We start from the raw sequence: 12,075 nt of genomic DNA on the forward strand, positions 1-12,075 counted from the left end.
TTTATGGCTTTATTAGGACTCAGCCTTGGGGTGGGGGCCTGAGGGGTTGCTCGCACCACCACTGCTCCCACACCAGCAGCTCCAAGGAGGAGGCACAATTCAGCTTTGGAGCACACCCTGCAGAGCTGGGGCTTCCATCCTCACAGGAGCAGCCAGCCTCATTGTCCAGGGGGGTCACTCTTTTCCGGTCCTCTTAGGCCATGGTGACACCTTTTAAGCAGGCTCAGGTGATGCAAGAAGACGGTTTTCCATCATAGCTTGCTGGGATATGTCTCTTTGACCTTTTATTTCCTTGCTGGCTTGTTGTTTTTATGTCTGGCGTGCCTCAGTTTGTGTATGACTCGGGTGCACAGCCCCCTGGGAGCAGCATTATTACACAGGAACAGGGAAGTGAGGGAAAGGGGGTAGAGGTACATCTCATAAGAGAACTCTTAAAACAACCAGTAAATAATTAACATTACTAACAACTATGGGGGTAAACAAGGGGCACAACAAACAAGGCTTACAAATGGGACAAGAACATTAACTGTACACAACCACTTACAGTATTTTAACTGGGGTGGATTTCTTGAGAGATTCTATTCATGACATCCATCATGCATTTTAGAGAGACAACAGAGAAGGTGAGCTCAGAAAGAATGTGCCTGGTTGCAGCATCAGAAGCACCCAGAGCTGTGGCCAGTGACCTCGCTGCAGTGCTGTGGAGGGGGATCAAGGGCAGCACAAGGACTGCACAGGCCATTCCTGCTTCCTGCACTGCTTCTCCTAGTGTGCCAGGGTCCTGAGTTTCTTGTTCCTACAAGATCTCTCTTCTATTAAATCTGTCCAGCTTCAGGTGGGCAGGAGAAGAAGCATTGATTCTCAAGCCAGCTGCATCCTGCCCTGCTCACCCACGCAGGTGGGGATGCTGAGCAGCCCTCAGTGCTGGCTCTCCCCCTACCACACAAAGGTTGGAAACACCGGTCCTTTTGGCCATAGAAAGCAGTAAATTCAGTACAGTGCTCCTAAGCTGGGACCTGCATGCTGCAGCATTCAAAGTGCTTTCTTGGATAGAGGTGGTGAGAGGGAGTCAGGGAGAACCGAACCAGGAGTTCTATACAGCAGTCTGTAACTCAGGTTCCTGAGGAGGTATGCATTTGCACTCTCTCTGAAGAGAGAGCAGCCACTGCTTGTCCAACCTATTTCTCAGGAGTAAAAGTGAAAAGAAATATGTATTTTGTCTGGATGAAGGTGCTCCTCAGGACTGGTATCTGCAGAACATTGTTGGTTCTCAGGAAGTGTCCCCTACTTCATACTCCGATTCCTGGGGGTTTGCAACACAGTCAGACTCGTTCTTATTTACTTCTTCAGAGATTTTGTTTTCCCTGAACTCCATCACGTAGTTGTTTTCAGTGAAAGAGATGGGTTCCTCATAGTGACCTGTGCTTGAAGAAGCTGCTGCTCTCGAGTTATGGCTGAAATCAAAAAGCAAGAAGAGTAGCAACCAGGGTAAACCAAGCCTCTCCCAACCATCAGGATTTTGACCAGTATTGTGGTCTGACTCAAACCAATATAAACCTGGGCCACTGAACTGTGGCAATATTCTGAAGGAGAGAATTTTGTCCTTTGCTTTCAGGTGGCAGAAAAACCTTGGGCATTGTAGCAGCATGGCTTCCAATTCTGAGAAAGTTTCCAGGGAGAGGCAGCAAAGGGTGTGCAAGCAGTGAAAGGATTACCCCCATTTCCTGCACTGGCACAATCAGATAATTGCTGAAGAGAAAGAAATCTTTATAAAAATAAATATTTATAAAAAATGCTGGAGGAAAGGCAAATTGAGAACTGAAAGCAGCTCACATCCACTGTCTGGCTTACGGTATCTAATATTTTTTAAATGAAGATAGATCCTCTAAGGAGAAATGTCATCACAGCATTTGTTCCATTGCTCAGGGTTCAATTATTGCTTTAAATGCTGCCTTGCACACAGCTGGGGAAGCCCAGCACTGGGATCCTGGCACATCCCACTGTGATACTCAAGTCAGCACACCTTATACCTAGAGAAGTGTTCTCCTTGTATGTTTTGACCAGATTATCAGGCTTTTCAGTAAACTTCCACAGGTTACAGGTAGATCAGGATGTGAAACCTGAGTTTAGAAAGAGCCTGCCACAGCTATGGGTAGAAGAAGCAAATTCAGCCAGGGATGTTTTGAGGATAAATCAGAGTATAACCAGTGGTCTCTAGAATGGGAGTTCCTTTCCTTTGCATTTGAGAAAACACTGGGAATTTAGCCTTGGCAGTCATCTTCAGTAGCCCTCCCTGGGCTTAGGAGTCAATAAGCAGCTCTTGCTCCCTTCTACAATTCTGATATTGCCACGAGAAAGATCTTTCTTCACACATTCTGTGTTGCTGTGGAAAGCCCATGAGCCATCCTACAACATGCTGTAGAGCTGTGAACCTCTTGACCCAGACTGCTTAAGGGGGTTTTCATTATGACAGCTAATAGCAGTGCTTTTTATTTCTCCTCTGATACAGTCCCCCAGGACACATCAGTGTGCCAAACAAAGGGTTATACTCACAATTTTACGTCATAGGCTTGAGCTGGAAAAGAAAAATCAGAATTTGTGTCAATAATTTGCATTTACATTCTTTAAAAAAGGAGTTTCTTTGTTTATCTTTTTGGTTTAAGAAAATGACTTCTGAAGACAGAACTAAAAAAACACAGTCTTGGATATCATGTCAGGTGGGTGGTGACTCAGTTTCCCAGGATTCTGTTGAAGAAAACAAAAACAACCCAGCTATCACACAACTGGGTCAAAATAACTGTTCCAATGTCAAAGATAAAGTTGAGGTTAGAAACCAGAAGTCCACAGTTTCCCTATTCATTAGAAGTTCAATAAAGAACAGTTTTAAAAGTGGCTATTCTGGATTCCTTTTTAAAAAAAAAAATAAAAAGGTAAGAAAAGTGGCAAAAGAAATACCTGACAATTATATTTTTAATTGGTAGCATAGAATCATAGGAAGATCATTAGAGAAACAAAGGAGACCATGAATTCTGTGGTATCTCAAACCCCAAAGCACACCTGTGTGCTCTCTAGCAGAGCTGGTGAGGAGGGGGCTCCAAGGAACACTTGGTCAAGGGGATTTCTGGTGGCAGTACAGGAGAGACAGAGGCATTCAGTGAATGGATCCTGTGACTAAAGGCCAGAGAGGAAACAAATTCACGTGGAACAGGGAGAATTGACAATGACCTCTTCCCTCTGGTTGCTAACTGTGGGAACTACTGAGTAGCAACTGGTGCCAGGGCACTTCCCAGCAGCAGGGCAGGATGAACCCTCTGCCAGAGACTTGAAAGATTTGGAACAATGAGCCCGGCCAAGCAGGTGAGTCTGAGCCTTGGACTGTCTGTGAGGAGCAGTGAGAAACAACCATCCCAAGACTCTGTGGCAGTGCCAATCACACACCTGGGCTGCAGGGCAGGGACTGAGCTGCCCCAGAGCCAGTGCAGGCATGGGAGGGTGCAGCTCAGGAGCACAGGGCCACTGCTGCCCCAACCCCATGGCTGGTGCCTGGAAGACTCTCCTGACTGCAAGGGCTTCTCTGCCTCTTTGGATCTCCCACCAATGTGGGACTGACCAAGTGTCAATCCAGGCATGTCATCTACTGCCTGCAGGTGCCAGAGCTGCAGCTGCTGGCTGCAAGCACTGCTCCAGGCCCCAAACCCATCAAAGATAAAACTGTGCTGGTCATGCATAAAACATTCCGGTTTTCCAGAACATTCTACTCACCACCTTTGGGCTTCCTAATGCACATGATCAGAGAGATGACAAGGAAAACCACAGCACCAGACACCACAGCAATCAGGATGACCAGGTAGAGGGACAAGCCAGTCCTCTGGAAATCTAAAGCAACACAACAGAGGACTTTCAGACAGGAGATCCCTCCTGGGTGACAGCAGCAGCAGGTCCATGACATTTACCATATCCCTGAGGACAGCAGCAGCCAGCCCTGACTGAGCACATGGGGCTGTGTCCCCACAGACCCTTGGTCCTGTGGCCCTGAGTGAGTTTTGTGTGACCCAGCACTGTGTACAGCTCACCAAGAGGCCACAGTTGTACAGACAATGTCCATCTCGTGATGAGGTGATTAGGGATGTGAGCTGGGCAGGATAATTGCACTGCAATTATCATGAAATAAAGCTTTCCTTTCAAGGGTGCTGCTCAGTTCTGTTTGGAAAGAGAACATTTCCAAAAAAAACCTGTCACAATGCTGCAAAGCTGGAGGATGTGCAGATCTGCTCAAGGCACACACTGAAGCCTTTCTGCTGTTTCAGCTTTGACAGTTGTAGTGGTTTAGGTTTGCCAAGATAAAAAAGGACCAACTGCTGAGGAACATGGCAACTGTGTGCCCCATATATCAATTTTTTTTTTTTTTTTTCTTCCATAAAAACATCCAGAGCCTTTTAAAGAGTCACCATGAATTATCTGGGTCCTTTGAGAACAGCAGTTGATGCAATTTGCAGCTAAAAAAGCAGAATACTAATTTTGAGGCTGAAGTTCCTGGCTACAGAACATCTGGTTTGAGTCCTTAATCTTCTTCTCAGCTTGGTTTTACTCTTGCTTACCACGAATTGTTTCATTCTTCCCTGGATATCCCACACCACTCTCAGAAGTCGTTGCTATTATGGGCAGATCTGGAAAACAAACATGAATTAAAGTCTGACAGTGCATTTCCAGCCCACATCATAGCAGCAGGAGACCTGGGATTAGAGCTGTAGGATCCAAAGAGAATGCCTCCATCCCCTTTACAAGGCAGTGGAAGCAGGCAAAGTGCAGAAATGAGCACTATGTATAGACTGTACTATAGAGAGCATACAGGTAGTACCATGTAGTCATTGGATGGATACTATATATAGTATATTTATGCTATACATGTGTACACAAACTACAGATACACCCACCAGATATCTGTGTGGTTTTGTAGACCTGTACACACACACCTGCAGTAGTGGTGGGGCCCCAGAGAGTCCAGGAGATTCCTGAGGTACCTCCAGACACCAGCTCTGTTTGAGTTTTTTCTGCAAGAACAATCAACGCCTGTCAACATCTTCCCTCAGCTTCTGGTGACCGACACCAGCTTCCACAATCCCCACGTGATTGCTGGGGCACCATAAATCCAAATGAGACATAATCCAACCATAGAAAGTTTCCACAACCAGACTTGCTCCAGTCCAGGCCTAAATTCCCACAAAAACAAATGGGAAATCACAAGCCCTCCCTCAAAAATGCTGTCCCTGGTCAGCATGTAGGTCTGAGGAAGCTTTTGCAATGCTTGTGTCTGCCACTGGAGACACCAGATCTGCCTCCCCTCAGCAGCTTCCATTCAGGATCAGATAACAAAAAAACCCTTTAGATTAGAATGAAACCCAGAATATCCCCTCCCACGTGAGCCACAAATTAGGAAATGGCATTTTCAGTGCTACAAAGCAAACCTATTACCCCCTGTGGGCTGGAAACTGAGGGAAGGAAGATCTACTTTCAGAAACATCTGAGTTAAAAACTGAGGCATATGTGTTGCGCTGCAACACATATGGACTGAAGTTCAATACTGTCAAGATTCTGTTCCCCACAATAAAACCACTGGCAAGCACTGGTGTCACATTGCCCCAACACCCCATCCTCGCTATGAGCTGTCACTGCTCCCACCCTGACCTGTGGTTGGGTGGTGTCCGCCCGTGGTTCCCACATTCCTCCGCAAGGCCACTGTTGTTGTGGGCAGATCTGCAAGGTGAGGGGGAGGGAGGGAGAGGCTTACACAGGGGTTTGACCACGTTGGTGACACTGCTGTGATACAGAATTCCCCAGAGGTGGGATAGGAGCAGGAGGAAGCAGCCCCCTCCCAGCTGACAGGAGGGGGATGCTGTGGCAGCAGCATCAGCCAGCACCTGCAGCTCTGAGCCCCGTTCCTGTGCTGCTCCCTCCAATGTGTGACTGCTGGGAAAAGCAGCACAGGGCTTCAGCCAAAGCTTCGCGCCTGGGAGGGAGCTCAGCAGGCTCTGCCTCTTTCACAGGCCACGGTGTGCTCCCTGTGCTTGGCTGTGCCAGCAGGGGCTTCACGGCTCTGCTGATGGAGTAACCAGGCAAGGAGAGCTGCAGGTTTTCCAGCAGGCAGCCAAGAGGGAATGGCTGAGATTGGAAAAGGCCCCTGAGGCCGCTGAGTCCAAGCTGTCCCGCACCGTCCTGCAGAGGCTGGAGCAGTCAGAGCCCGGTGTGTGTGAAGTGCAGTGTGTGTCCCTGAGACACGCAGCTGTGGTGGGGAGCAAAGGCCAGCTTGGTTTGTTCTGCCACTGAATTACCACTGACTTGTTCCTTGTTCTCAAAATCAAGCCCCGACTCCTTGTCGGAACTTGCTGAACTGCAGTGGGCAGCATTACAGAACCAGGGAGAGCTTTAAAATACCCACAGAGGAATAAGTAAATGTTTGAAGTCGAAATCGTCTTTTGCATCAGCAAAGAGCAGTTCCTCAACGAGGAGGAAATGGACTCCAGGCAATAAAGAAGGGCACAGAGCGGAGCCAGCCGGGAGGGATGTGTCAGAGTGCGTTGGGCATTTCCTTCTTTCCGGGCAGGGAAGTAGGATGCTGTTCCTCCGCCCTGCAGCCGGGTGTTCCCGGGCAGCTGTGGCTGTGGGCACTCACCTGTCACCGTCAGCTGCACGGCATCGCTGCGCTGCACGGCCCCGGCGCCGGCCCTGTTCTCTGCCTCGCAGAAGTACGTCCCGCTGTCCGAGGGCCGCAGGCTGGGCCAGGCCAGCTCGGCCCCGCTGCTCAGGAACACGGCTTTGCCCGCCGGGGTGGCCCGGAACCAGCGGTAGCTGATGGGAGGGGAGCCCCTGGCCTCGCAGGTCAGGCTGGTGCTGCCTCCGGCCGGGAGCGTCAGCCCCAGGTGTCCAGCTCTGATGATGGGCTTGGTGGCTGCCACTGGAAGACAAAGCAGAGGGGCCCGGGTCAGGAGCCCTGGCTGTGGTGGGGACGGTGCCCCTGGCACAGCAGTGCTCGCTGTCGCTGCCTTCCCAGGAGGAAACAGCTCGGCTCTCACATCTCCTCCCTGCGCGGGATGAGCTCAGCTGTGCCGCACATGATGTCCTGCTCTCTGTGCCTCTGTAATCCCCCCACACTGGGCAGAGGGAGGGCAAGCACAGGCGGCTGAATTTCAAAGAGCAGCCATACACTGTGCCTGGGACTTCCCCACTGCCGCACGCCCCTGGGAAACATTGAGCCATTGGCTGCAATAGAGCCAGGGATGGGCTGGTACTTGAGGAGCCACAGGTCCGCCCCCAGCTGCAGGGTGCTGTGTCCCGGGCAGAATTTCCCTCTGATGTATTTGCTGCTTCTTGCTTGAGGCTGACAATGATCAGCAAAATGCTTCTGCATTGAAACACGCAGTCACTGCCTACCTGCTCTAATTTCCAAAAGCCTTCCTGAGCCAAGCCTTTTTCCTCCTGAATAGCCTCCTTCCTGAATTTACCTTTAACAACCTCCAATTTGGTGGTGATCTCCTTTGCTATCAGGCTGTTGTTGCTGTCTCTCCAGGTGACCTGGCAAGTGTAGGTTCCTCTGTCAGAGATCTCCAGGTTCAGGATGAGGAGAGACACATTTCCTGGGGCATCCTTTGGGATGCTGACTCTGTTCCTGTACTCAGACAGGAACACGTGGTCACCAGAGACATCCCTCCGAAAGATGGTGCCTGAACCTTTTTCGTGTACCACAGTCCAGGTGAGGGTTTGCTGCACAAGGTCCTCCAGAGGCACATAGGTACAAGGCAGAGTGGCAGAGTCCTTCCAGACACCTTTGATCTCACTGGGGCCACTCAGGTCCGGAAAAGCTGCAGGAAGAAAGAAGGATGGCAACTAAGCCACAAAGCAGCCAGGGTGAAGGCAGCTCCCAGGTGGTGAAGCCATGGCAAGGGTGTTGGCAAAGAGAACCCACCAGATGAGGAACACAAGGAGTCAGTGGGGAGTGTGAGGGTTGGGCTGCTCAGGGGTGGGTTAACCAAAAGTCAGTGTGGCATGAGGCAGACAGGTGGGAGGTGGCTGATGGCCAGGGGCACCGAGGGCACCAACTCCTGCCAAGCGTGCAGCCTGCCTCCCCTGCTCTGCCTGGTGCTTTCCTGCCACCACCAGCACTGAGTAGAGCACAGGGTCAGAGTTATCCAATAACTTAGGCCTGAGGGAAGGAGTTGGTCTAAAGTCCAAGCTGAAGGTTCCCTGGTCTCAGTCAGTGTCTGTTCCAGACATCACCCCTGGGGCTTTTGACGAACAGCAAAGACTTCCCTCCTCCATTGCCTATTTGTTTTGCTGAAACACATCACTCTCACAGCCTAAGCCAAACATGAGAAACTTAAACCGCTGGGTGAAGAAACCTAAAACTCTTTTTCCTGTAAAAATTATGACCATTGCCTTTGTCCCAGTACATTTCTCTCACTCTGAGTACTGAATCTAAGCTCTTCCCAAAACAGAGCCTCCCCTGCCAAACACGCAGACACCGCAGGGCAGGGGCTGGTGCCCAGCCCAGACTCACCGCTGCAGTGGAGAAGGGAACTCAGGAGCACGGCCACTCGCAGCACCATTCCCATCCTTCCCGGGGCACGGCTGCTCCCTCTCCAGCCACACTGACACGCGTTCCCCAAGCTGCTGCAAATCAGGAACACCTCCCTGCCTGGGCTCACCCTGTCACTGAGCATCCAGGATAGCTGCTGGTTGTTTTTCCTTCCTCTTTATCAGAAAACAAGTGTCTCAGTGACCACTGTCAGAGGCGTGGGCACAGCGGAAACCCTAAGGAAAGGGTGCAGAGAGGAAAGCTTAAAAATTATTTCCACACTATTTCATATTTTCTGCTGAGTATGTTTTTCCCCCCTTCTGTTTTTTAATTTTTTTCCTTTATTTTTTCTGATTCCTAGGCAACCATTTCTTCCTCTTTTCCTTGTGTTGCTTGCTGACAAATAAGCTTTAACACACAATTACACACACACAGGTCTGAGAGAGAGGTCATAAGGAGCTGAACCATCTAGGTCCTCACAATTCACTTTCTCACCAGCTTCTGTGACAATCACCACTATGCTTTAAGTTAAGGTTCATGAAACCCCTTAAATCTTTACGTTACCAATGCAAGACAGATAATTGTTGTAGCCTCTTCCAACTGAAATATTCTATATCACTCTACCACATTTAAGAGAGGAAGAATTCAGGTATACAAATCTAAAGCAAAAAAATTCCCCAAGAGCTGCAGACATCTGGGCCACCAATCCCACTGCACCTCACAGATGGATGCTCCCTTCTCACAGAGCAATTTAGCTGCTTGGTTTAATTGATTAATTGTTTTCAGTTACAAGCTGTGACTGGGGCCATACTTCCCTCCAATGCCTGCAGACTACTTGGGAAAAAGGTGAACATGAAGATGCCCAGAGAGAAAAAGAGGAATTTGTCAAAGTAGAAAATCTTTGAGACCGTGAAATCACGGTTTCTTAACTGTAATGATATATTACTATTCATTAAATGTTATAGTTGATCTCTGTAATTCAGTAATTGAGCACTAGCCCTGTCTAAGAGAAGTACCTGTTTTCTACTGAAATATCCCTTTCAAGGGATTTTACTGCCTTTGCTGATTTCTACAGCTCTCAATTTTTCTTCTGCTTCAGCAAAATAATCTCTTCTGCTTCATTGCATTCAGCTGAACTGAAGTGAGCATTTGCTGTTGTTACACCCAAATTCAACATCCCATCCTCAAATACAAGTAATCAGACTAATTCAATGCAGCCAACCAAATCCCAGTCCCTGGTCTGGAAAAAGCTCTCCTGTAGTGATAGTGAGACATGTTTTGGGCCTGCAGTGGTTCATTGGGATCCATCTTTGTGGCTCTGTCTTCCTTCATCAGATATTTCCCATGAGATACCACTCCAGCCTGCAGCCAGTGGGATAGGGAGAAGCTGGAAAAGCTGCTGTGGGCTGCAGGTTCATGTACTTTTTGGCTCAAGGAAGGAAAAAAACCACATTAAGGTCAAATAATTGGAACTCCTTTTCAGGGAACAGAGCTTGCTGGAGGAGGGTAGAAGCCTACGTTGTCTTGAACCAAGTCAAAGACAATGGTTTGGCTGGGGTAGAATGAATTGTCTCCACAATGGCTAATATGGGCTTGTGTTTTCCATTTGTGCTGAGCGCAAGGCTGATAATATAGAGATGTTTTTGTTATTGCTGATCAGTGTTTACATAGGGCCAAGGCCTTTTCTGCCTTTTGCTGTCACATGCTGGTGAGGGGGCTGAGGGCACATGGGAGATGGGGAGGGGACACAGGACAGGTGACCCCAACTGACCACACTGCATGGCATCATGCTCAGCACACAAAGCTGGGGGGAAGAAAGAGGGGGGACATATGGGGTGATGGTGTTTGTCTTCCCAAATCCCCATTACATGTGACAGGGCTCTGCTCTCCTGGAGGTGGCTGGAGACCTGTCTGCCCCTGGGAAGCAGTGAATGAATCCTTTGTTTTTCTTTGCTTGTGTGCCAGCTTTTCCTTTCACTATTAATCTGTCTTTATCTCAACCCAAGAGTTTTCCAGCTTTTACTTTTCCAATTTTCTCCACAATCCCACTAGTAGGAGAGTGGGTGAGTGGCTGCGTGGGGCTTGATTGCTGTGAAAACACAACAGGAATGTATCACTAGTGGGATCTGGACCAACAAGGAAGCTGAAACTCTGTGTGACTAAAAAAGATGTGTAGGTATTTATTCACGTATTTACATTTACCCTGGTGGTTGGGGGAATAGTGGCAGGAAAAGTCTTGTCCTTTATACAGCGCAGCACCTGTACCTAAGGTGGCTGTGGCAGCAAGCCCTTGCTCCTGCTTTGGGCATCTGTGATACCATGATGCTGCTTTCCAAAACAAGAATCTTGTTTTAGGAGACAGCAAAACATCCTGAGCATGGCTGGATGAGGTGGTATCACACATCCCAGGAAAGACAGAGCAAAATCAGTTTTTCTTGTATTCTGGAAAGCTCTGCTAGCAAGCACACAGGAGATAGGAACTGATGGCAAGGCTCCCATGGTCGGTGTGGGGAAGGCAGGGTTGGAACAGGGCAAAAGGAGATCTGAAAGGAGCATGCCAGGGGCACTTGGCACTTTCTCAGTCTGCACCTGCAATGCCTGGGAGTGTTCAGTGGATTCCCAGCATGTGAGAGCAATCTTTCCTCACTGGACACAGAGTGGTAAAGCTGAGGAGCCAGGCTGAATCTGCAGCCATGTGCACTGATGCTGGAGAAGGAAGGAAGCTGCTGCTGCAGTGAAACCCCCGTGGTTGTCTGTAACAAACTGGTGCCACCCCAGGCTGCAGTGGGGCAGTGCCCCCACCCAGGCTGGCACATAGGGGTGGTGACCCAGTGCCTGGCCACTGGCCCTCGGGCACAGGCTGGGCACTGTGCTGGAGGTGCACTGGGCTGCAGATTCAGCCAGCTTGTCATAGCAGAGGAGTCTGTCCATAGCTCCATGTGCTAACTCCACTGCTGTGTCCTTGCCTTTATCCTGAAGAGCAGCAAGTTCTGTATTAAGATCCTTTTTCTTGGCAGTGGAAATGATGAGCAAACCTTACTTCTAGGAAAATCCCACAAAAACTGTAATGCCCATGGTGCCAGTCACCCTGGGCAGAGGCTGCACAGGGGTGCCAGATCTGGGGTCTGTCTGATGATGTGGGCTGTTCCATTTCCTTCTGTTATCTCGATATTTTAATCCATACCTGATGGAGCTGAGGGCCTTTCCTACTGAGTCCATAGAGAACATGTGCACTACATCTGTGTGTTTTTCACCACACATGGTATTTTGAGCTTTCACATGAACCCTTTTGAAAAAGCAGTCCCAGGTGCTGTTCTCCCAGGCTCTGGAGACAGACACTAGGCTTTACTCATCACCCTAGTTATTCCTGAACCAGCAGCAGCTGCATCAAGAGACCACACCCCAGGAGCATGAAAGCTACTAATTCTGGAAAAATCAGTAAACACGTTTGAGAAATATTGGCACAGACAGGAACACACACAAAGAATGTACAAGAAACACAGTAA

The 12,075-nt window shown here is 49.1% G+C and overlaps 1 protein-coding gene across 3 annotated transcripts; it reads right to left on the minus strand.

Annotated features, from left to right (window-relative positions):
* On the minus strand, positions 1-8,689 carry LOC131583410 (V-set and immunoglobulin domain-containing protein 4-like). Of its 3 annotated transcripts, XM_058847449.1 has the most exons (9): positions 8,552-8,689; positions 7,500-7,856; positions 6,671-6,952; positions 5,686-5,754; positions 4,974-5,051; positions 4,599-4,667; positions 3,763-3,876; positions 2,554-2,575; positions 1-1,454 (listed from the first exon to the last, which is right to left on the minus strand). In XM_058847449.1, the coding sequence occupies exons 1-9, from the start codon at positions 8,604-8,606 to the stop codon at positions 1,271-1,273; spliced, it is 1,230 nt and encodes a 409-aa protein (XP_058703432.1). In that variant the 5' UTR covers positions 8,607-8,689; the 3' UTR covers positions 1-1,270. The 3 variants fall into 3 exon arrangements, with proteins under 3 accessions (XP_058703432.1, XP_058703433.1, XP_058703434.1); XM_058847450.1 differs by lacking the exon at positions 2,554-2,575; XM_058847451.1 differs by lacking the exons at positions 4,974-5,051; positions 5,686-5,754.
* Between the last annotated feature and the right edge of the window lie 3,386 nt (positions 8,690-12,075).

The sequence above is a fragment of the Poecile atricapillus genome, chromosome 12 (assembly GCF_030490865.1).
Source record: "Poecile atricapillus isolate bPoeAtr1 chromosome 12, bPoeAtr1.hap1, whole genome shotgun sequence".
Lineage (NCBI taxonomy): Eukaryota > Metazoa > Chordata > Aves > Passeriformes > Paridae > Poecile > Poecile atricapillus.